The sequence below is a fragment of the Nicotiana attenuata genome, chromosome 7 (genome assembly GCF_001879085.1).
Source record: "Nicotiana attenuata strain UT chromosome 7, NIATTr2, whole genome shotgun sequence".
Lineage (NCBI taxonomy): Eukaryota > Viridiplantae > Streptophyta > Magnoliopsida > Solanales > Solanaceae > Nicotiana > Nicotiana attenuata.
The window spans coordinates 20314242-20339746 of NC_031995.1; the positions used below are offsets into that span (position 1 = coordinate 20314242).

At 35.4% G+C, this 25505-nt stretch overlaps 1 protein-coding gene across 3 annotated transcripts; it reads left to right on the forward strand.

Moving 5' to 3' along the window:
* Nucleotides 1846-14904, forward strand: LOC109228780. 3 transcript variants are annotated; one of them, XM_019393985.1, is made up of 7 exons: nt 1846-2005; nt 2093-2342; nt 3038-3123; nt 3210-3356; nt 4495-4618; nt 13835-14121; nt 14614-14873. In XM_019393985.1, exons 2-7 carry the CDS (start codon nt 2159-2161, stop codon nt 14704-14706), a joined length of 921 nt encoding a protein of 306 aa, XP_019249530.1. In that variant the 5' UTR covers nt 1846-2005; nt 2093-2158; the 3' UTR covers nt 14707-14873. The 3 variants fall into 3 exon arrangements, with proteins under 3 accessions (XP_019249530.1, XP_019249529.1, XP_019249528.1); XM_019393984.1 differs by having other exon boundaries at nt 1846-1973; XM_019393983.1 differs by having other exon boundaries at nt 1846-2342; nt 14614-14904.

Below are 25505 nucleotides of genomic sequence, written 5' to 3' on the forward strand. Positions count from 1 at the left end.
AGGAACATAATGTACATGCTCTAACTCATACCTAAACAAAAACGTGGTTTCAGACGCCCAAATAGCTCAATAGCTCAAATCATCTCAAACAAGTAATGAAAATAATATATGCTAATAAGGAGCATATAAATAATGTATGACTAATAATTTAACCATGTAAAATAGATATATGAAATCTGTAATGTTATACTAGTATGTGAAGGATGTCTATAAACATTATACAACAATGTTTCTTGACATATAACATTCTATCATGTTAACTAGCATATGAGAGATGCCTCTAGTATGATACTAGAATGTGAAGAGGCACAAATAGTCATGACACAAGTAAAGAAAGTTAAACAGATAAAGATGCAAAACTTATTATTCTACCCGCGCATGGGATCACATAGAATCCTCATATACGCTCGTTATCTCACATGGATGGTACTCCCAAGTACGTAGCACATAGCAAACAAGATAATTAAGGAAAATTCTCTCATTGAGGTCAAGTCTTAACTTACCTCGGGCCCCGACTAGATCTAATCTATAAAAATCACCTTCCCTCGCTCTAAATCTATCAGACGAGCCCGATGTAGACCAAAGAGTGCTCCACAATACCATACAAAGTTAGAAGACTCAATTCCTAAGCAAAAATAAGCTTAGGCCAAAGCCAATAAAAGACAACCTCAGGCCAACATGGTCAAACACCAAAAGAAAGGTTAAATTACGATGACCCATATCCTCCTGAGTACAAATCTACTATTGGATTCTTAATCTAAGATCATTTAGGCATTCAAATCATAATTTCGGTCGGGTTTATCCAAAATTTCACTTTCTAGATAAAATTGATAATAGATTCCTGATATCATCATATATTCGAGTTAGAATGACTTACCACAACATCATAGATGAAAAACCATTCAAAGATCGCCTGAATCTGAGCCCTAATTCCAAAATGGTGAAATAAACTTTGGGTACGAAATGAGGCTATTTATAGAGGAAGGCAAAACTGCTGATAAACTATGCTGTTGCGATGCCCTATGCGTTGCCCGGTGCGATGCGACATGTCTACTACACAACAAATTTCTCCAGTTTCACTTAAAGTCTCCTCCGATACCTCGAAACTCACTCAAGCCCTCAGGGACCCCTTCAAACCATCCCACTAGCCCAAATAACCTATATGGACTTACCCAAAGGCTCAAATTACGAAGCAAAGTGCTACAACTCAAAATGAAATGTCAAGTTGATTTAAAGTACTTTAAGACTAATTTTCATGCAATAATGCCGATATACTCCTGAGCCCCTCAAGTCCTAATTCAAATATATATTTAAGTAAATACGTCATAAAACCATGTAAGCTTCAACATAAACCGAATCATTATTTCTAGGATCGAGGGGTAAGTTCGCTAATCTTTAACCTTCCAAATAGTAAGATAGTGTTCTAAATCCTCCTCGATCCCTTCCGCTTCCAAATCACTCATACCCGTAAGTTATAAAATATCATAACGACCTACTCAAAGTCTCAAATCACATAACAAAATGGTAAACTTAAACCGGCCAGTTGGGTCGTCACATTATCAATCGCCACCACCATCAACCACCGTTAACCACTACGGTTACCTATCATTACCACTAGATGCTCCCCACAACCACCACCATTAGCTAACACCACCACCAACTACCACTCCTAGTTGGCAGCCACAACTACTATCATTAGCTATAATCACCACCAACCACCATATAATTTTTTAAAATTAAAAATAAAATAATCTTAATATAATATCTTAATATTCAAATATGTGGTCAATTTTAATACTCTAATTCTCTTGAGTAACAACCGTGACATTATCACAATTTCCTAAAAGAAATCTAATTGGAGGCGAAAGTGTCGAAAATTGAACTTGGCTCAATTAGGCTCCGGAGAAATAAGGAACAAATAATTGACAACATCGTGCAGCCCTCTCCTTGTGGTGTGCTTCGTTCCATTCCAAGTAACTCTCCCTGCAAACCCTCTTATATCAATGTAAAAAATCAATTATTTTATTTGTATAATTATTCTCCTTCTTTCAATTAATTTCTCCCGGATTGCGATTTGATCACTGATAAACAGTCTGCGGAACGAGGATTGTGTACGGCTGCACGTCCACTATTGAGGATTAGAAAGAGGCTCCGTCCAATGAAAAGTGAATTAGAGCTGGAGGTAGTGGGAGAGGAGTGGAACCCTAATGAATCTGATCCTCTGCTTCATCAAAATGATCATGAGCCTCCGCCTTCGAATGAGATAATAAAGGATGATGAAGATGTCGAACTTGGTTCCTTACCTTGCTGTCGAATTTGTCTCGAATGTGATGGCGATGATGGTATTTTATATGTTCTCTTTGAGTTAATTTCAGTTTGTGGTCTTTCTTGCCACGGCTTAGTTAGCTTTGAATTCCCCATTGGCCATCAAATGAAACCGGAACAGGGGGCCCTTTGGGTTTAATAATTTAGTTTTGATCCTCTTATTTTTACTCGACTTTTATTGGGTTGTCAGAATTTTGAATGGTTATTGAAATATGAATAGCCCATAAGGTGATGGTGCTTGAAACAATTGTGTTTTCTCATTTGATTATGATGAATGAAAAGCCATAGTGAATATTTTTTGTTCTGGAGAAACCCTATTCTCATGGCGGTTTTGGTCTTCCTAATGGGGCATCATTTTCTTTTTATTCTTAGGGATCGTGTGAAGCGTTCCTCATGTACAACTTTCTTTTCATCAGATTACTATTTTCTCATGTGAAGATACAGGCTTTAGTCGATGTTGACAATATTTAATGTTTCAAATTGCCTAATCAATTCAACCTTAGACTGCATTTGTAATGATCTATTTACTTTTACTTTAGCATTGTTACCACTTCTGAAACCATTTTTCTGAAGAATCTGTGTTTACCTTTTTGGATAAGTTAGCTGATCTTAGTGGAAATTTTACAGCCATGATGAGCTTACATTATTGTATTTAAATGCTAAATTGTACAACGGACTTTTCCCTTCCGCCTGATTGTGCTGTTGTTTTCAGACGATGAGCTGATATCTCCTTGCATGTGCAAAGGCACCCAACAATATGTGCATCGCTCTTGCCTTGATCATTGGAGATCTGTCAAAGTTAGATATTTTCTTTCCTACTAGTTGAATATGGTTTACTAATTTGTGATAAAGCTTTAGGTTGTAACCGCTTGATTGTTATGCAGGAAGGGTTTGCATTTTCGCATTGCACAACTTGTAAGGCTCAATTTCATCTTCGAGTGGTCGAGTTGGAGGACGGAAATTGGCGCAAAACAAAATTCAGACTTTTTGTGGCTAGGGATGTTTTCCTTGGTTTTTTGGCTGTGCAAACTGTAAGTAAAAGATTTTATGCCTCTTTCAAGTATTCCAGTGGTAATATTGCATTTTATGACCAGTTACCTCTTCTTTGAGAAGCTTCTCTATGGTCAGTGAGCAAAAGTGCTTGTGTTAGAAGTTATAGGGTGGTTCCTTGTGTGGTTAAGAGGAACACAAGTGCAAAAGTGCGCAAAAGTGCTTACAGTTAGCCCCAAGTGCAGGTGTTATACTATGTCAGAATGGAGGAACTAGTAGGTTATAGGTGTGCAAGTCAAAAACTATGGAAATCAAAGAGGCTTTATGACATGTAATTGTATAAACTAAACCACTTATAGCTTTTGGTTTCATGATCCTTCCAAATCGTTCATTCAGTCATTGAGGTTGACTGGAAGTTAATGAAGCAAATGTGCCAACATCTGGAGCTGATTGAGTCTTCTTTAGATCCATCAAACCTTTTATCTTTGGCATATCTAATTAGAACTTAAAATATGCATGGTTATGTAGCTTATTGACAACGTAAGATATCTTCCCGAAAACATTAATATATAAAAAAGATGTGAAACAATGTATTTGTGTTCATAATACTTTTGTTGTCATGCTTGTTATCAATTTGTGTCCAATGAAACACTAACGAATCAGAAATATCTGTGAAGGATAAAAGATGGTTGGAGAGAATCCAAAATTTTGCGTTACCCTATCTCAATGTTGAAAGGTACTCTTGATCTAGAGAATCAATATTTACTTTCTCTCACGCTGGACATTGTAGAGCACAACTTCTTTAGCCCTGATATTTGAGATCTTCCTATTGCATAATACTCGTGTATTACTCCTTCATTTCAGTCAATTCTTTTTTTATTCTATATATTATATCTTCATCTATCATGTCTTTTTCTTGGAAGATTTAGCCTAGATATCTGAATTGCTGCATTTAGTCACTATTGTTTCATTTATCTCACTTCACCTTCTTCTTCTTATTTGCAACGCAAATGTCCAGTCTTGCTTCTACTTGTCATAAAATATTTTTTACTAGAGTGCTTCTCCAAAGTTCCAACTTTTGTCAGTTCTTTTGCTAGTTTTTTCAATTAGCACATGAGTTTTTTATTTTATTTATTATTATTATTATTTTTTTTAATTTGACTACTTCCCTTTTCTCAGGTAATTGCACTCATTGGTGGATTCACATACCTCTTGGACAAAGATGGAACTTTTAGGAATTCATTCAATGACAGTTGGGACCGAATATTGTCAAAACACCCAATTCCTTTTTACTACTGCATAGGTAAGTATCGTAACACTGTATTTCTAGGAAAAAGGAAGGATAGGAAGCTTTTAAGGGCCGAGTATGTGAACCTTTTAGCAAACATGAAATGTTCCTTTAATATTTGCAAATTATAGGTCAGCACCATCAGATTTTAATTGTTTGTTTAACCTTTCACACCTTTTTTTTTCTTTGGGTGGGTGGGTGGGTGGGTGGGGGGGGGTTTAGAGGAGAAGACTCGAAGGAATTGTTTTATAATATAAAAAACAAAACAAAATTGGTTTTCAATTATTCTGATGGATTCTCATCTGTCAATGATGCAATTTTCTTGGAATAATTTATCTGTCATGTTGCATTCAGCTGGTTAACAGTTATTCTGTGGGATTATCATCTGTCAGTAACAACTTTTGTTTTTGTGATAAGTTATCTGTTAATGTTACGCTCAGCCAACTTCGTATAATACCTATTCAATATTTCTATTATAAAGTATCATGCTAATAAGATCAGATGAAGTCTCTGTTATGTATGGATAAGTAAGCTTTTGTCAATCAATCAATCAACAAAATCAACCATAATAACTAGTTGGGTCGACTTCATGAATCATTTGTAACCATCCACCCTATTTGGATTATTTCACTCCGGTACAAAGTTAGAACAAAAGACAAATTAGAGGTTCTCTGACACTAGAGATTTTAAAATTTTTGCACTTGTCCCCTTTAGTGAAATACAAGTTATTTAACCATCTAAAAAGACTCTTGATAAACATATGAACCGATTAAGGCTGTATGTGGTCCCGGGCCCGGGCCTAAATGGGCTAAACGGGCCGGGCTAAACGGGCCTGGGCTTCGCGGTCCCGGGCTCTGGCGGTCCCGGGCTTCGCGGTCCCGGGCTTCGTGGGCTCAACGGGTAGGACCAGCCCGTGACGGGCCTAAGCCATATGGTCCTGGGCTAAATGGGCCGGGCTCGTGGGCTTAGCGGGCCTAACGGGCTTTTTTTATTTCCGGGTTTTTTTTTTAATTTTTTTATTTAGGGCAATTTCTTGTAAACCATATGTGTATGTATATATATAAATTGCTCTTATGCATGGCTATATAAATATATGTGGTATATATAATATAGAAATCTAATTATTAAAGTGTTTGACGAAAATGTAAAATAACAAATCAATAGTAAAACTAAATTGGCATGCATAATAAATTAATAACAAAGTACAACATGAAGCATAAATACGTCTAATAATTTTAAAATAACACAAATTGTTGAAAAATCTTAAAGACGAATTTGCGGATAAATACCCTCAACACAATACTTTATATGCCTCCTTAAAATGCCTGTGGTACACCCTGAACGAAAATTTAAGACTCTTCCACAGTTCTTGCACTTTAATATTTGGCCTTCTTCATTTTCTTCAAGCACTTCATAGTATTGCGACACAAATAAGCGCACTCTTTCCGAACGAGGCATGATTTAACTTGAAAATTGAGATTGAGACTTGAAGTCTTGAAAATTGGAGATTGAGAGAAATTTAGATTGAGAAATGAGTATTGAGTATTGAAATGAAGAAGAGGGAGGGGGTACTTATAGTGTTAGAGAAGGTTAGTTTTGTAAATTTAAAAAAAAAACGGCTATTTGTGCAATTAATATGACCGGAAAACGGCTATTTGTGCAATTAATATGACCGTTGGTGGTCATTGGGGGTGGGGCCCTCATTTTGAAAAATCTTGTTTTGTAGTATATATAGTACTACTTCTTCATGTAAATATAATAAATATAGTATACTAGTATAGTATACTATATATTGTATGTTATGTATATATATTCCCTTATATATTTTCTTGTAGTATATATTGTATGTTATGTATATATATTCCATTATATAATTTGTTGTAGTATATATTGTATGTTATGTATATATATTCCCTTATATATTTTCTTGTAGTATATATTGTATGTTATGTATATATATTCCATTATATAATTTGTTGTAGTATATATTTTATGTTATGTATATATATTCCCTTATGTATTTTCTTGTAGTATATATTGTACGTTATGTATATATATTCCATTATATAATTTGTTGTAGTATATATTGTATGTTATGTATATATATTATAGCTTATAAATAATTGCAAGTTAAAGACAAAAAAATATTGCGAAGAGATATTCAAGGCCAAGGGTATGTTTTATAATTTTTATTACCAAAAATGACATATCTTTCTTAGTCTTCTTCCCCCCAATGGAATGAGCACAACAAGGTACTAATACCACCATTAAAAGGAGAAAAAACTAAAGAAGATATGCCAAAGTACAAGTTACACCATAATCTACATTGTATCTCTAACAAATCTCATAAATCCTTCAAGGTTCGGAGGAGGTTCCGTTGGTGGTGGCGGAAAAGAAGCTTGTTCATCACCGCTTCCGGGCGAAGCAGCATCCTCCGCAAGTTCCGCTATCATTTCTTCATAAGCTTCGTCTATCTCCGGTTGTGATTCTGCAAGTCCAAAGTTTCTTCTTTCCGAGCGGATCCAATCTCTGAATAGTACTGATTTTTCCAAGCTCTCCCTCATAGACGCTCTATGATCACCTATTTGAAGTCTTGCTTGACTGAAAGCGCTCTCTGATGCAACTGTTGAAGCTTGAATAGATAAAATATCCCGAGCCATCCTTGCAAGAACCGGAAAATGTTTTTCCCTTGTCTTCCACCATTCCAAAAGATCAAAGGTGCCGTCTGGATTCTCCTTTTCAAGTCCCTGCGACAAATAAACTTGAAGCTCATTTAGATGTGAAGTCTCATCAAAATTATCACCTTGAGAACCCCTAAACTCCGTCCAAGATTTAAGTGCTTGTAGGCCCGCAGCTCTTTTAGATGATTGTGAACTAGACGAAGTAGGGGTTGGAACATTTGGCCTAGCATGATCTAACGCAAGTTGGTAAGCATTATAAATTGTTTGCGCATTTATTTTAATTGAGGCTTTTGCCTCTGCAAGTGTAGAAAATTCCTCAACTGAAAGATCTAAAGCCTTATAAATATTTGTGTACCAAAAGTGAGGACCTCCTAATTTCATTGTAGGATTTAACAATGCAGCAACACCATAAATAGGGGGGATAGGGAAAAAATATTTTTTAAACTTTTCTTTCATTGCATTTATAGCAAGTTGATAAATTTCCCCACCCTCCGAAAATTCAACAAACAAATCACATAGTGCTGCAATATAAACTAAACAATTTGAAATAGTAGGATAATATTGTCCAGAAAATGCATTTGTAGCAATTTGAAAATGTTCTAAAAAATCTATAAGAATTTTGACATTCGTCCAATCTTGATTTGTAAGGATTTCATCATCATCCTCACCACCAACACGAGCATTAAACGTTGCATTAATTGGGTTTCTATATTCATATGCAACTACTAAACTTTCGTACATATAATTCCATCTAGTTGGACAAGGTTTAGGAACCTTTCTTTCTCTAAGGCCAAATTCATCACATTTTTTAAAATACTCTCTAAGTCTACTTCTACGGTTTGAATAAAAAAGCCAATTAAGAGCCATTCTAACCTTTTCAATTTCTAAATTTAAAATTCTCATACCATCACCGACGATTAAATGGTAAATGTGACAAATACATCTCACATGGAAACAATTACTAAATGCAGGATTTAGTGTTGTTGTAAGTATGCCTATAGCACTAGTGTTACTAGAAGCATTATCCATAGAAATTGCCATTATTTTATCTCTAATGCAAAAATATCTACAAATATCTGCAACGGTGTTAGCAATAAACTTACCTGTGTGACGTGAATTAATTATTCTATACGCAATAATGCGTTTTTGCATTATCCACTCCTCGTCTATCCAATGACTTGTAACAGTTAGATAATCACAGTCATTATTACTTCTACCAATATCAGTAGTAATAGAAATCCGATTAGTTATATGAGTAAATAAATACCGCAAATATTGTTCATATTCATGTTTATATTTATAAATATCGCTCTTAACTGTTGCGCGAGGCCAACCTTTATAAGTAGGATTAAAAACTTTTCTAATATAATGCACAAAATTAGGGTTAGAAGGAAAAGTATATGGTAAGCACATAACAGTAACCATCTTTGCTAATTCTTCACGATCTTTATTAGGATCGTAATATAAAATACCACCGGTCACAGTGTTAATTCCTGGTTGAACTAGATTTGAACCTGTACTAGGGTTAACCGCAGTATCTACACTTGTCCCCTCTTGCTGCGCTTTCATTTGTAAATATTTAACTTTATCTCTAGGGTGTGTTTGTATGTGCCTAGCCAAACTACCCGTACCGCTACGGTCTCCAGTATATTTATGCGCCAGCAATTTCCCACAAGTTTTACACCTAGCCTTATTTTGTTCTCTTACTTGAGTAAAAAAATTCCAAACTAATGATGTTTCTAGGCGTTTAGAAGGTTGTCTATTAAAAGTAGGGGTTTCTACAGGTGGGTCGGGCGGGGCATCAGTTGGGTTATTAACAGGACTAGTAGGTGAATCATCTAAATCCGGTTGGGTTTCATCTACATCCTCATTTTCCTCATCATTTTCTAAGATAGTTTGATTAGGATAAAGAGCATTCATAACTTCTTCATTTAATTGTTCACCTTGTGCAACATTATGGCAAAATTCACTATCGGAAAATTGAAAACAAGGGTTATCACTATCAAGAATAATAGGAGCAGCAGGACGGGTAATAGGTCTGGGTCGGGGAGCCGGGGGAAGGGTAGTAGGTTGGAGACTACTTTCACCAATTTTAGCTTTTCCCTTACCACCAAACATTTTTTTCAAAGAAAATGCCATATTAATTACAATTATGCAAACTAAACACACAAAAATATATTCTTAAAAGTTAAGAGTTGGAACGAGTTTACCGAATTGCCGAACAACTTCTTGAAAATTGAAAATCGTTGAAGACTTGAAGACTTGAATACTTCAATTCACCAACTTCACAATTTTTCACGAAATTGCAATAATAAAATAAGCAATTATAGAAGAGAAATTAGATATAGATTGAGAGAGATTGAGATAGATTGATGAATTGGTGAGTAAAAATGAAAGAATGAGGGGGTATTTATAGTTGAGAATTGGGGAAAAGTGTAATTATATAAAGTTTGGGGTTAAAATAAAGCTTGGGGGCCAAATGGCTATTTTTTAAAGTTCCAAACGGTTGAAAATTAAAGGCCAACGGCTAGATTTTAAAATCTGACCGTTGGCTATTTTTTAAAAAAAAAAAATTTTTTTTTTTTAAAAATTAGCCGTTGGAGCCCGTTAGGACCGCTAGGCCCGGTTGAACCGGCCCAGGACCGCCTGCCGGTCCCGGGCTTAGCGGTCCCGGTCTCGTGGGCCTCGTGTACAAGACCGGCCCGTCACGGGCTTCCTACCCATTAAGGGACCGGCCCACCAGGACCGGCCCGCCGGGACCGTTTAGCCCGTTAGGACCGCGGGCCCGCTCCGGTCCCGGTCCCAGACCGGGCCACATACAGCCTTAGAACCGATGTAAGTGTAACAATAACAATTAACTGTTAACCATAAGTACTTTGTATCACATATATTATCCTTTGCTTCTACTGTGCATCTTTTAAAGCTAAGTCTGCCTAATTTAGAAAGGTTGTTGGTCTTTGAAATCAACTTCATGCCATGTACTTTTAGGTTTACCTCATCTCGTTTTATCATTTTTAATCATCATAATGTTCCACCTGTAGACCAGTGTATATGGAGGTTTGCACCAGACATGACCAAACCTTTTATACTTATTTCTCTCATTTATCCTATGTGTTATTTATGCATCCTCTGTTTGGCATGATTAATTTTGATCTCGTCCAATGTTATATGTTCGTTCATGTATTTTAACCTTTGCATTTTACGACATTTATCTTGTCAGTAGGTTAAGACAAAGAGGCCGAACATGTACTCCAATATGACATTGTTGGTCTCATCGTCATTCTATGAAATTTGTCGTTTCAATTTGTTAGGTATCCCTATTGCATAATACTCTTGCATTGGTCCTCCATTTCGATCATTCTTTTTTCATTCGATATATTATATCTTCCTCTATCATGTGTTTTCCCTAGAAGATTAAATCTTGATTTCTAAATTACTGCATTTAGGCATCACTGTTCCATCTATCTCACTTCACCTTCACTCTTCTTATGTGAGCTAAAAGCAAATTTTAAGGCTTACTTCTCTTATCATTATATATTTTTTATTAAAGTGCTTCTCTATCGATCCAGCTTTTGTCAGTTCCTTCGTAGTTTTGTCAATTAACACTATGTTACATGCAAATAGCGCACAATGTTGACCCTTATCCTGTATACTATTGGTTAGCTCATCTACAACTAGGGTAAACCAGTGCAATTGAAAGTAGATTCTTGGTGTAAATCTACGATTATGAGAATCTTATATTTATCTTCTTCCACTGTTCAACATTTTGATGGCTTTTGTCACACATATCCTTTATGAAGTTTATATTTATGATATAGGTGATATGGAAGCCTTTCTTTGTGACTCTCATCAAAGGACTTTTCTTGTCACTCTATTGTATGCTTTTTGTAGGTCAAATGAATATCATGTGAACATCCTTCTCTCCCTATAAGCTACTATAAATCTTCTTACAACAATAATAGCATTTGTTGTAGAACTACAAGCATAAATCCAAATGGTTCTCCATCAATCTTGTATGTTCCTGAGTTTATGTTGTATCACACTGTCCAAAAATTTCTCTGTATGACTAATAAGTTTAATATCACAACATTTCAGAAAACTTTGAAGATATCCTTTATTTAAAGATGCATTTTGGAACCATGTACTCTTGTTATACACATATTTTCTTCTCAATAATGTTGAATGGCTTGGTTAGCAATATTACTCGAATTTAGCCAAGGCACTTTCAAACTTACTATAGAGATTCCATCTGGACCATAGGCTTTTCTTACCCTTATATTTTTCGTACCCATCGTTTACTCCAATAGACATAATTTGGAGAGTGTAATTAAGATTTCTGTCTGTCAATTGCATGAATATCTATAAAGTTAATGTCGTAATTTTTGTCGCAATTAACCAAACTAACTCCTCCAACTCTCTATGGTCTTATTATTTCCTGTCTAGGGAAATCATCTTTGACACTGTTAACTTGTTTCAAGTTTTTTAACCTTATTCTTTATTATTCTTGATAGCTTAAACATTTCTTTCTCCCTTCCTGCATCTCTAATACAAATCATCTAAGACATACCTCTAGCTTCACTCGGCTTCACAACTTCTCTTTTTGTTCTCTTATATTCTTCAAGAGCTTCTCCATTTCCAGCCCTTGGTAACTTCGTATACCATTCTCCTTTTTCTTTAAAAGCTTTTTGCACCTCATTCAACTACAACAACTCTTGTCAACGAGGTCCTAGACCTTTAGAAACATTGAGAGCTTCATTTGCTATATTTTTAATGCAACTTAATCATTTTCTTCCATCAAGATTACTGCATTAGCTTCTGAGTCTCATGCTTCCTACTTTAATAGCTTGTCTTTCAATGCTGCCTTTATTTCCATCACCGAGTTCTAGATCTTTTGCAACTCTTTCTCCTTTTTTGGCTCCACGCTTTCACTATGACCACTAGTCAATGATGGGTGGTTATGGGTTTTGCTACTATAATATTGCAACTCTTGCATGTGGTCCTGGTACTACTTCTTGTAAGTTCGAAGCTTATTTAGCTATATTACCTCCATTCTTAAATGTTCGAGTGTGATTTCTCTTTTTCTATCATACCTATAAAAAAGTGTGATTTTCTTCCTTTTGTTGGGGGGCTGTTGTAGGACCATTTGCCAGTAATTCTTCGTCGCATACTTTTCTTCTCTGCAATCTAGCTCTCTCATAGTACAAAGCTAAGTCTAATTCAAAGTGAAAGCTGAACCCCGCCAAATGGCAGTTCAATTCTTCTTTCTAGGTGCAATAGCACATCAGGATTTCCAAATATTAAGAACTTGATTTCCCCGGCTTGAACTGATAGGGTCTCATTCTATGATACAAGTAGAATTCTTTTTTTAATAGCAGACATAGGGTGTTGTTCAGGTAAAGCAAATCCGATGACGTTTACCTTTTATCCTTTTCTATGAGAGTGCGCGACAAATTATAAATGGCATTCCTGGTTTCACAGCCATATACTCCATATACTTGGTTTAATCCATCATTGTGTGCCCCCGATTGCTCAAGTCATTGTCTTTACCTGATAGAACTCGCACGCGAGCTCCAACTAACATGAACAGAACTTCAGACTTTGGAGAACCAGCTACTAGTTCTTAGAATTTTATTTGGTTTCTTCAGCTAATCTTGTTGCGGAGCATAGGCACTAATAATGTTGATTGTCTTCTTTCCCACCACTAGTGTAAAAGAGACATTCATAGCACCAGTTCTCTTTACTTTTACAACTCTATCCTGAAGTTCTGGTTCTAGAAAGATTCCCTTCTTCATTCCTATTTTTGTCTAATCCATAATACGATGATTCATTAGCTATGTTTTCTATCTTTTTCCCTGGCTGTTTAGTCTCTTGTAAATTCTTCTCTTTTAAGGTATCCACTATTCTTTTAACTTTTCTGTCTGAGTCTATGAGTCTATGTTCCAACTACCTATCGGAGTCACTCTCTGGGACCATTTCTTTACCTCCATCTTTCTAACAAGATGCGGGAATAATTTTCCATCTAGCACCAGATTCAGGCACCAATGTAGTGGGCCTATTTTAAACATCAGTCGATGATGTTGGAACTCCTTACCAGTTTATCACAACATCACGATGCCAATCTAGTGTCACGACCCAAGCACATTGCACGTATTGTCCACTTTGGGCATAAGCCATGACGGATTTGTCTTTTTGGGCTACGCCACATCGAGCCCCAAAAGCGCGCATATGATGTGAACTTGTGTCATACCTTATTTCCTCTCCCATTCCGATGTGGGATTCGCCTAAGGTGACATGTGCACCCTTCCTTCATAAGCTTGCCAGTCCTGCTTGACCCGTCCTCGTCGGCCCGCCATCCATCATGGGCATCACATTCACCCCCCCGGGACTCAATGCTGCCAGCTTGGCACTAAAATTTCTGCTGAAAAACCAAACAATTGAATTTAAGCAGATGTTGTATTTAGATCCAATCTCTTTTTCATTTATCTCTTTAACAACTGGCTTAGGGTATTATAATATTCATGTAATTAACACAATGTTGTATATAATACAGGAGTTCTTGTCTTCTTTTTTCTGCTCGGATTTTTTGGGCTCATATTGCACTGCTCCTCCCTTAATAGCAATGGCCCACAAATGGCTGGATGTCATAACTGTTGTTATGGCTGGGGAATGTGGGATCTTTTTCCTGCGTCAATGGAAGCATGCTTTGCTTTGGTGGTTGTGTTTGTTGTCATCCTTGCCATTCTTGGCATTGCATATAGTTTCCTTGCAGCCACAATGGCCATCCAGCGGATCTGGCAAAGACACTACCACATCCTAACCAAGAGAGAACTTACTCAGGTGCGATATCTGTACCTTGGTCTGTCCCAAAAAGTATTTTTCTTTTTTTTTCCTGGATTCAGTTGGATGCTAATGATTGTGTTCTTCACCACTTACCGAAAAGTTAGTGGTCTTCATTAATAAAGGTGTATATTTTGGTCTTCTTTGATGGTCGCAACCCAGAATTCTTGTTAAGTTACAGAAGGCTGTAAAAAGTAGTTCCAAGTCTGCTTTCTTTTTTTGTTCATCTCCGAGTTAGGGGTTTGCATCAGTACTTCTCCTTCTCGTTCCGTATTTCAAAAGAACAGATATATTATAGCATTTGTGTGGCTGTAGAACTTTTGAAACTTGTGGTCTGAAACTTGCCATAGCATGTGAATAGTCTGACTCGCTGCAAGCATCTTGTTCTTATCTTTCCAAGTGGAGCTAACACTCCAATGCTATGGCATGTGATTGCTTCCTGTTTCTATTAGCACAGATAGTTGATATGCTCACTCTTTGAAAACATTGCAGGAGTATATAGTGGAGGATCTTCGTGGCTGTTACACTCCTCCAAAACTGGATATAGAGCATGAAGAACGCCTCAAAATGCTTAACCTTTTGTAGAGAGGATAGCTGGATGCACTTAACTCCATTTGATTGTGTTTGACATCATTTGACTGGACAGGATTTAATATTTAAGTTAAATTTTGTTTCATGTAAATGTAAATGTAGTGGAACGATGAATATATCTGTTCACATATTGTATGATAATTTAAAGAGAGAATACATAAGTTGCACCATGTCATGCAGTTGTCTGACAAAGTAATTTACAGATTTAACCTTTAGGGGCGACCAAATACTTCCCCGTACTTGTTCAAAGCGAGATTATTACCTCCTTAAAAATATAGAACCAATCTGATGGGGAGAGGTGTTTTACATGCTTCGCCACATCAGCAACCACGTCAGAGCTATTTCAGACACTTTATTGTTTTTAGTTTTTTTTTCTTCTCTTTATTCATTTACTTTTTCTTTTAATAATTGCTCACACTTTTACACAAATTAATATTTATTAAATCTAGTCATTTTCATTTTTTTTTTCTTTCTAATTTTTCACTTTTTCTCTTATGCTTTCCAATATCGGTTCCTTCCCCTCTACGCTAAAGATATAGTCACCAACCACTGCAAATTTTCGGCAAGCTAAAAAGAAAACCTATAAAAACCATCAAAGAGTATTCTTGTTTGAGCTTGAATTTAAGTATAGTTATTTAAATCTTTGTTTTAATCTTTTGTGCATCAAACAAGAGATTTTGATGTTTCGATTCATAGTTGAAAACTATCGCGGATGGTCAAACAAAAATCACAAATCATGGAGGAGACCACTCTATTATTTTATCCTACAATATGAGAAATTGAAGCAAGTCATTCTATTTTGGTCATGAGAAGACTAACTTCCAAATGCCTAACCATGGTCATGAGAAGACTAATGACCTTCCAAATGCCTAACTAGGGGTGTACATGGATCGGGTTGGTTTGATTTTTATTAAAACCGAACCAAATCAACTATATCGGTTTGGATTAGTTCATTTTGTCGGGGTTTTCGGGCTTTCGAATTGTTTTGTTATAAGAATATTATTTTAATCTTACTTTGTTAAAATTATAGATAAAGCTTTAATAAGTGAATATATGTTTAGTAAATATGGAAAAAATTGACAACATATGATCTATTAAAATAATCTAATGGGAGAAATTTTTTAGTAACACATGATAGTTATTTTCTTAGTCGTCTAGCAATAATTTTTCATTAATTTACGTTCAAGGTTAATACATGAGAGCATCCCAAATATTTCTACTTTTTCTAAAGAAGATTCACTATAAATTCTTAAAAATATAAATAAAATTTATATATTTATATGTTGGTTTGGTTCGGGTTTTTTTACTCAATACCAAACCAAGTCAAACCAAACCTAGTCGGATTTTTTAATCGGTTTAGTTTGGTTTTTCGATTTGGTGCGGTTTTCCGGTTCAGTTTGAACACCATTATGTCTAACCATATCTTCAAATTGATGGATTTCAGAAAATACACCATCTTTCCAATCATCTCTTAGACGGAGGATTTGCATCTATACCCGCTTTTTGGGTCACGTTTTAACTTGTGCCCGCTTTGCAAAAAAATTTGCAAGCGTACCCACTTTTTCACTTAACTTCAGCATACGGGGCTGAAGTAGCAAAGGCAATCATGCAAAACTTTAGCATTCTAGTAGACGGGGCTGAAGTTTTTTTGTCCTGGATAAGATGCTGAAGTTATTTCGTTCATTTGTAAAAACTTCAGCACTAAAATAGCTGGATTCATTAGTTTTGTCATAAAACTTTTTCAAAAACTTCAGCAGAAGATGCTGAAGTTATTTAGTTCATTTGTAAAAACTTCAGCACTAAATAAGCTGAAGTTTTTTTTGTCCTGGATAAGTTTTTTCAAAAACTTCAGTAGAAGATGCTGAAGTTATTTAATTCATTTGTAAAAACTTCAACACTATATAAGCTGAAGTTTTTTTGTCCTGGATTCATTAGTTTTGTCATAAAGCTTTTTCAAAAATTTCAGCAGAAGATCCTGAAGTTATTTAGTTCATTTGTAAAAACTCCAGCACTAAAATAGCTGAAGTTTTTGAAAAAGCTTTCTAACATACTTGATAAATAATCACCTTATTCTTTCATAGTATATTACTACTATAAAATAATCAGATTGCCAACAATATCTGAATCATAAATTTTGGAAACAATAAACGTGAAAAGAACAGAATTACATGGAAATATTCACAAATTATTGTCTACTAACTTACGTAATTATTTATAATTTGTTTTTCAATAATCTGATAAATATTCTTATGTCAATCATCCCATGAACTGAAGTTTCATAGCAGCACCAACAACAGCAGAAGAAAGAAGAAGAAGAAGAAGAAGAAGAAGAAGAAGAAGAAGAAAACAAAGGAGGAAAATGAGGAGGAGAAAGGGACATGTAGTTGTTTAAAAAGTGGGTACAAGTTAAAACTTTTAAAAAAAATTGGTATAGGTTAAATGGGGGCAACCAAATAGGGCGCCCTGTGCAATTTTTACGACTATGTATATACATGTTTTACATGAGCATGGCTCAATCTCCGTAAAAATAGTATGGACTATGGACCAGCCAATTTTTGAATTGGTAATTAAAAATAAAGATCTAAATTAAATAGCGCCTACCTAATCTCGTAAACTAAACATAGCCAGCAAATGTATAATATATGTATATTCATGTATAATATATGTACGATCGTATATAATAATGTATAATCTATTTATATTGACTAGAAAAAATAAATATAAAAAATATTTATATTAATGTATAAAAGTAAATATTGAATTTGACAGGTTATTTGTGTAACAATCCCTCAAAAAATAGCAATAATTCCAAAATTAATGAAAGTTAGCCATTTATGTAGTAAGTTGGGACATTTATCCCTAAACTATACGATAAGAAAGTACCTACTTTTTCTTCTCCGCTTCTTATCAACGCCGACTGAGGGGTAAAGCAGCCCAAGCAGTGGCTTTAGGCCCCCAAATTTCGGGGATCCCATTTTTCATTAGTAGTAATTTTATGAATTAATATTTTATATCAAAATTGATCTATCTTGAAGTTAAAAAGTAAAAAAAAATTTACAAGGAAAAGAAAATTTTAATGTGCTACTGATATTGACCCTTGAGTGTGAATAATTCAAAGCGTATAAAAATATCTTTAATTTTTTATTTAGTTTGTATTTGAGATAATCTAACAAAATATTGACTTAGCCTTGATTGAAACATAATAGCCACTCTGACATGATAGTTTAGGCTTATTTTTCAAATTATATAACGTGAAAGAAAATATTACAAGTAGAAGATAAGACTCTAGTCGATATACTTAATAAGATAACAAAATTTGATTTTTTTTTCAAATGGCTATATTCCTTATAGAATAAAGTATTACTATAGTCTATAACAATTGTATATGGGAAAAGAAGTTTTTCCAAATTAAAATTTAAAAAATCTTGTATAGGATCAACAATGTCTCACAAGGAGCTAAATAGATCAGATTAACAGTATTATCAATTAAGAAAGAATTATTAGAATAACTTGATTATAAGAAAATTACTAATAACTTTACATCTAAAAAAATTTAGGAAAATATACTTCAATCAAATAAAAAATCAAGTGAAACTCACGGTAAAATATGAAAAAATGACGGAATAGATGAAAAAATGCTGGAGTTAGTACTAGAGTACTTTTGAATTAAAAAAATGACGGTGTAGATGAAAAAATGCTGGAGTTTGAACTTAAACAAGTGAAACTCACGGTAAAATACTGGAGTTTGAAAAAGTAGAAAAGTTGAAAAAGTGGGTCTTTGCTGTTTTCTAAGTCGGGAATTTTTTTATTCCAAAATTATTTTTATTGTAAAAAATAATTAAATTTTGGTTACTTTTGAATTTGTGGCTTATTTTCAAACACCAGCGATAAAAATTTGGCTATTTCTGAATTTTACCCTCCATCTCCTCTACGTTCTTCCGTTATGGGTTCATAAGATGCCAGCATGTACTATTGTACCCGCGGCAAAATATTAGTATGAGATTGATGTAATAGCAAATTAATTAAATATATTTTATTAAAATTACACCATATTAAATATTATAGTTGCCATTCTCAGTTCATAAGATGCCAGCATGTTACCCACTGGTTAGAGTCTCGTGCTGATAATGTGTCATAAAATAATAAAAGAAGAAGAAGAGTATTGCATAGAAAAGTAGGGAGCAATAATTCTTATTGATTTTGGGATGAAATACCATGAAATAGAACCCCTATATTTATAGGAAAAATGTGGCTTAGCCACCAAGTAACAAACCTTAAGATCTCTCTAAAATATAGACATTCACCATAAATAAAATTTTATTTATAACACTCCCCCTTGAATGTCTATTCAACAGATAATATGCCTCGTTAAAACCTTAACTAAAATAAAACCCGATGGATAAAAATTCTAGAAAAGGAAAAAGAGTACATATATCTAACAATACGCCTTTTGATTGCCTCGTTAAAAACCTTGCAAGGAAAATCCGGTGGGACAAAACCTTGTAAGGGAAAAAGAGTACAACGCGTATTAACTCCCTTTGATGAGAGCATCAATTCACATCCTTGAGCCTTCGCATTCCAGTCTTGTGCACCATCTCCAAAAGATCGTTGGTAGAGATCTGATAAACAAATCAGCCATATTAACTTGAATGAATATGTTGCACCTTGAAAATTCTCGCTATCATATTATCATGCTTATAATTATAGCAAGATACAAATGTGCACAAATTGTACTTAGGATGTAGTACTTCATGACCAAGAATTTTATATGCTTTAAGCGATTTAAATCCTTCAACGATTGTCATATAAGTTAAGTCATATAATAGACTTTAACTACATGCATATCAAGTTTTCATGTCATGCTAGACAAATAAGATATCGAAAACTGATTGCACATATCATTGACTTTATACTTTCAAGTGTTTGAACTACATGTCTTTCATATGAAACCAATTCTATTTGAATTGTATCTCTTCCATTTGGCCAATATTTTTTGTGTCTGTATTCGACAGACTTGAGGTCCTCATCAATACTTAGCTGTCACGACCCAAAATCCACTAAGGGTCGTGATGGCGCTGGACACATTGTCAGGCAAGCCAACACCAAGAAGTTAATTAAATTTCCATTTTAGTATTTGTTGAAGTCATTTTCTTTATACATTAAATAATAAATAATGAAATTCACAGAAATAAACATGAAGTCTTTAACAAACTTAATTTTGAATAATCCCATAATCATCCCAGAACCCGGTGTCACAAGTGCATGAGTTAATTCTAGGAAATCAAATGAAGTACAATAACTGTCCGGAATACAAAATGGACAGAAGGTAAATACTATACACTAAAAGAGACTATGCCGGCTTCGGGTCGCCTCGAGAGATGCAGCTCACCTAAGTCTCCGTATCATCCATGCTGCTGCGCCCATTAGGCCGCTAGAGGTACATGTGCATGTGCAACAAAAATGCACAGCAAGTGTAGCATGAGTACTAAACAACGTGTACTCAGTAAGTATCCCGTCTAATCTCGAAGAAGTAGAGATGAGAGGTCGACTTCGACACTTACTAGTGGTCCAATAATAATACACCAACAATATAGTAAATCGAGGATTCTCATAAAAATGGTTGTAACTCAATACCATGAGGCAAGCAAACAATTCTTTCTTTTATAGGGAATTCCCAAATTCCTTTTCATCATCTATGCATTTATCTCAGGCCAGGGAGAACAAATATCAACATTTATGAATTTCAAGGCAAGCAATACAAGCATGCGCAAATCATGCCGAGGTCGTACGGTCCGATCCAACTATATTTAAACTATGCACTGCCAGAGGGTCAAATGGTGCGAACCATAGATGCATCTATTACCCCGCTCGCGAATCATACATGCGACGCGGTCAAATATAAATAAACACACCAAACAGTCAATCAAGAATTCATCAGGGAAACAATTATCCAATAAAAGGCAATCTCTCTTTTTTAAAAGTCAAGAAACGACGTCTAGTCTTTTAGAAATTCATTTGCACGTTCGATATGTTTTAAGCATTTTAAATTGACAACAAGATTTCAAATATCACAAGTAAAGCATGCTTTTGGGTCCTAGACTACCCGGACTTAAGCATAATAGTAGCTACGCACGGACTTTCATCACCTCGTGCGTACGTTGCCCCTACAAATAGAAGCACATATCCAATTAATTCACCTATGGGGACAATTCCCTCTTACAAGGTTAGAAAGGAGACTCACCTCGCTCCGATGCCTATATCCCAATTCAAGAACGCGCTCAAACCTCCAAATCGGAGCCGAACGATCCAAAAGCTATTCAAATGGGGTAAGAACTAGTCAATACATGCTCAAGAGTTCATATTCTAATTATTAAACTAATTTCCCAACCCTAAATGCAAGGTTCCTAAAATTCATCCCCGGGACCACGTGCCCGGATTCCGGAGATTTTTGAAGAAAGTTGTTACCCATAACCTAAGGATCAAGAATATATGAATTCTACTCCATTCCATAACAAAATTTCGTGGTTAGATCTTGTTTTTATCAAAACCCTAGGTTTTCACCTAAACCATTGATTTTCCCTAATTTTTACATGTTAATCTACCCATAATCTATGTAATTAACCCTTGTTGTGTAGAAATTACTTACCTCAAAGTGCTAGGTGAAAACCCTCTTCCAAAAGCTAAAGCTCTAAAAATCGCCTAAGAGGATGAAGTGAAATGAAATAATGGCCTAAATCCCGCATTAAAAGAGCTGGACACAGCCCTCTGATGTCGCATTTGCGACACCAGGTTCGCAAATGTGAGGGTCGCAAATGCGACAAAAGCCTCGCAAATGCGAAGCCTGGGCTTCAGTTGTTAGGATCGCAAATGCGACCACAGAGTCGCAAATGCGACGCCTGCTGGGATCGCAAATGCGGCAAAAGTGTCAAAAATGCAAACACTGCCTGGGTCGGGATTCATCGCAAATGCGAGGTTCGCATTTGCGAACAATCTCTCGCATTTGCAAGACTTGAAACTGGTGCCAAGAACACCAGAAAATCTGCTGTGCTTTCAACTTCTCCCACACGTCCGAAACATACCCGAGGCCCCCGGGACCCCGTCCAATCACACAACTCATTCCCATAACATAACACGGACTTGCTCGAAGCCTCCAATCACGTCAAACAACGCTAAAACCATGAACCGCACTCCAATTCAAGCTTAATGAACTTTAAAATTTCAAACTTCTACTTTCGATGCCTAAACCTATCAAATCACGTCCGATTGACCTCAAATTTTGTACACAAGTCATATTCGACATTACACACCTACTCCAACTTCCGACATCGGAATCCGACCTCGATATAAAAAAGTCCACTTCCAGTCAAACTTCTAAAAAACCTTCAAATTTCTAACTTTTGCCACATGACTCTAAAATGACCTACGGACCTCCAAATCCACTTCCGATCGCGCTCCCAATACCAGAATCACCATACGGAGCTATTCCCGGACTCGGAATCCCAAACGGACATCGATAAAATTGAAATGCACTTCAACCCAAATTTATGAAATTCTTTCAAAATTATAACTTCCACTATTAGGCGCCGAAACGCCCCCGGGTCATCCAAAACCCAATCCAAACATACGCCCGAGTCCAAAATCATCATACGAACCTATTGGAACCGTCAAATCCCGATTCCGAGGTCGTTTACTCATAAATCAAACTTTACTCAATTCTTTCAACTCAAAGCTTTAGAAATGGGAATTTCCTTCCCAAATCAACTCCGAGCTTCTCGAAATTAAATTCCGACCACGCGTACAAGTCATAATACCTGAAGCGAAGCTACTCATGGCCTCAAACTACTGAACGACGCACTAGAGCTCAAAAAGACCGGTCGGGTTGTTACATTAGCGCTATCATAGATGTCGTCAATGGACATTTATATCGGTTTCAATATTTTTTTCATAAAGACATAACATAGAGATCTCTTCATTCATATTTTCAGGTACCCGAACCTCTCCCGAGATTTTATGAAGTGTTATGTCATGTGATCTTCTAGATCACTTGCCTCTTTTATTATGATCATTTTGTTCATTTGCTCATCTTCTTTATCAAGAAGTTTATTTGAAATCGATATGTCTATATTCTTTAAGCGTACCATAGACTTTGTCCTTCTAGGACTTAATATGAGCATTTGCAATGAGAATATAGTTACTTTCTTTGGGTCAGCAAATGCGTCTGGCATGCTTCGCAATATATTGTAAATAAATTATCCTTTTTATGAACTTCAAGTTCATATTATCGTATTCGAGGATCTAGATGTACACATGATAATTCATTTCAAGTAACTATTTCTCAATTGTTTATCATGTCTCCCCCTCATGTTAGAAAAACTAACTTGCTTCCTCAACTTTGGAAATCCACCTTTGTGCGTTATGGTGTTAATCAAAATATACACCGCACATCAATAATAATAATAAGATGGAATTATTTGGTTTCTGACCCTGAACCACTTGTGAGGGGAGAATATAATATACTTTCGTATATAACATATATCAAACTGATATATATAACTAGGGGTGTTCATGGTTCGGTTTGGACCGGTTTTTCCCTAAAAAGAAACCAAACCAAGTAAGTCGGTTTTTCAAATATTAGAACCAAACCAAACCAATTAAGTCGGTTTTTTCTCAATTCGGTTTATGTCGGTTTTTCGGTTTTTTTGGTTATTTGTCGGTTTTTTCTTAAATATAAGACATACACTATCAAACACATATTCCGGAGACCACATTTTCAACGTAACACTATCAAATCAATTGTCCTTTCAGAAATTTGTTATTTACCAAGATATATTGATGATAATTGAATAAAATAGTGATGAATAATTTAAGGACTCAATTAAAAATATGTTATTTTTAACACGAAATGGATTCTTACACTTAACAAAAGAAAACTACCAATCAAACTAGAATGTAAAGGTAAAGAACTATACTAAAAGTGCAAACTATTAACATTTACCATTAAATTTTTGAAACTTTATATAAAACATATATATATATATAGGTGTAATATGAATTTGAAATAGCTACTCCTATAGTCGGTTTGGTTCGGCTTTTTTCTGATTAAAACCAAAACCAAAACAAATTTGATCGGTTTTTAAAATTCAAAACCAAAACCAAACCAAACCTAAAAATATCGGTTTTTTTGGTCGGTTTGGTTTGGTTTTCGGTTTGGATCGATTTTTCGGGTTTTTATGAACACCCCTATATATAACTTTGTTCTCATTAGAAATAGTTTAGCTATTAAGTGGAAGCACTCAATAAATCATTTTGCTAAACCAACTGTGATGTAAACCAACTTATCAAGATAAAATGTCTTGAATAGAAAATTTGAAAATTATGCTCGAAATTAAATTATTGAGCAAGTTACCTCGAAAATACCATGTTGCGGGTTAATAATAATCGCACATGTAACCATCTCATACATGCATCTTATGTGGTATACATGGCAGGTGAATGTGCCCATATTCACATTTGATATTTCCAGCATTCATGGGATTTAATCCCAATTTTAGTTGGTCTATTAATTAATGAGAACAAGCAATATAAGAGAATTCGTAAAGAACTTTCTAGTTCTTTAATATTTAACCATGTGAATTCTCTATTATTTTTGCACATCATACTTAAATTAAAATGGCTAAACCAATTATGCCAACTGAATAAATTATCAATATTGATAAACTTCAGGTTTACACCATGACGTGTGCAATTATGAATAAACTCCAAGTTTATTATGATATGGGTTTTATATCAATAAACATCCACTTTATTATGGTATTCTTTTATTTGTGTAGTACAAACTGGAGAATAAAGCGGGTAATTTTTAACATACATATTACCCCACTACAAGTTGTAGTAACAGAAGATATTAAATCTTTCCTTTATTTATAGTCTCAATATAACCAACCGCTTTCGTGAATACCTTAGAAACTCAATTAAGTGTGATGACCCGAAAGGTCATCTTGTGTTTTAGAACCAATTCGGGGTTCCGAGGCCTTCAAAACCTCATTCTATCGATTTGCGTGCACAGTCCGGGCGCGTTTCCGGAAAGCCTTTATGTGGAAATTTGAGAAAAAATAAGTTTTGCTTTTAAAAGTTGATTTTAGTTCACTTCGGTCAACATTTTGAGTGAACGGACCCGGACCCATGTTTTGACGGTCCCGGAGGGTCCATGGTAAAATATGGGACCTGGGGTATGCCTGGAATCGGATTCGGAGGTCCCTAGCCCGAGTAATGAATTTTTGTTAAAAATTGTTAAACTGAAAATCTAAGGATTTAAAGAAATTGATTAATGTTTGATCTCGTTGGTATCGGGCCCGTATTTTGGTTCCGGAGCACAGTACAGGTTCAATACAATATTTCTGTCATGTCTGTAAAATTTGGTGAAAAACGGAATTGATTTGACGTGATTCGATCGTCCGGTAGTGAAAATAGGAATTTCAAGTGTTCATAAGAATTTCATGTGTTTTGGTGTTAAATCAGTAGTTTTAGATGTTATTTTTTTGATTTGATTGCACGAGCAAGTTCGTATGATGTTTTAAGACTTGTGTGCAAGATTGGTTTGGAGCCCCGAGGGCTCGAGTGAGTTTTGGATAGGCTACGGAGTGTTTTGGAGCTTAGGAAAATTTGTTGGTATGACTGAACCTGTTGCAGGCCTCTAATCAGGCATCGCAATTGCGAACCCTGCAGGTTCCGCATTTTTAAGGCTTTCATTGCAATTGCGATCATAAGCTGGGCCATGCAGCGCAATTGCGAAG

Excerpts from the sequence above, each read along its gene's own strand:
- LOC109228780 (XM_019393983.1), top strand. The coding sequence starts at position 2,159 with ATGAAAAGTGAATTAGAGCTGGAGGTAGTGGGAGAGGAGTGGAACCCT. Across the intron at positions 3,357-4,494 it reads GTTTTTTGGCTGTGCAAACT|GTAATTGCACTCATTGGTGG; the intron begins GTAAGTAAAAGA and ends CCCTTTTCTCAG. Across the intron at positions 14,122-14,613 it reads CCAAGAGAGAACTTACTCAG|GAGTATATAGTGGAGGATCT; the intron begins GTGCGATATCTG and ends AAAACATTGCAG.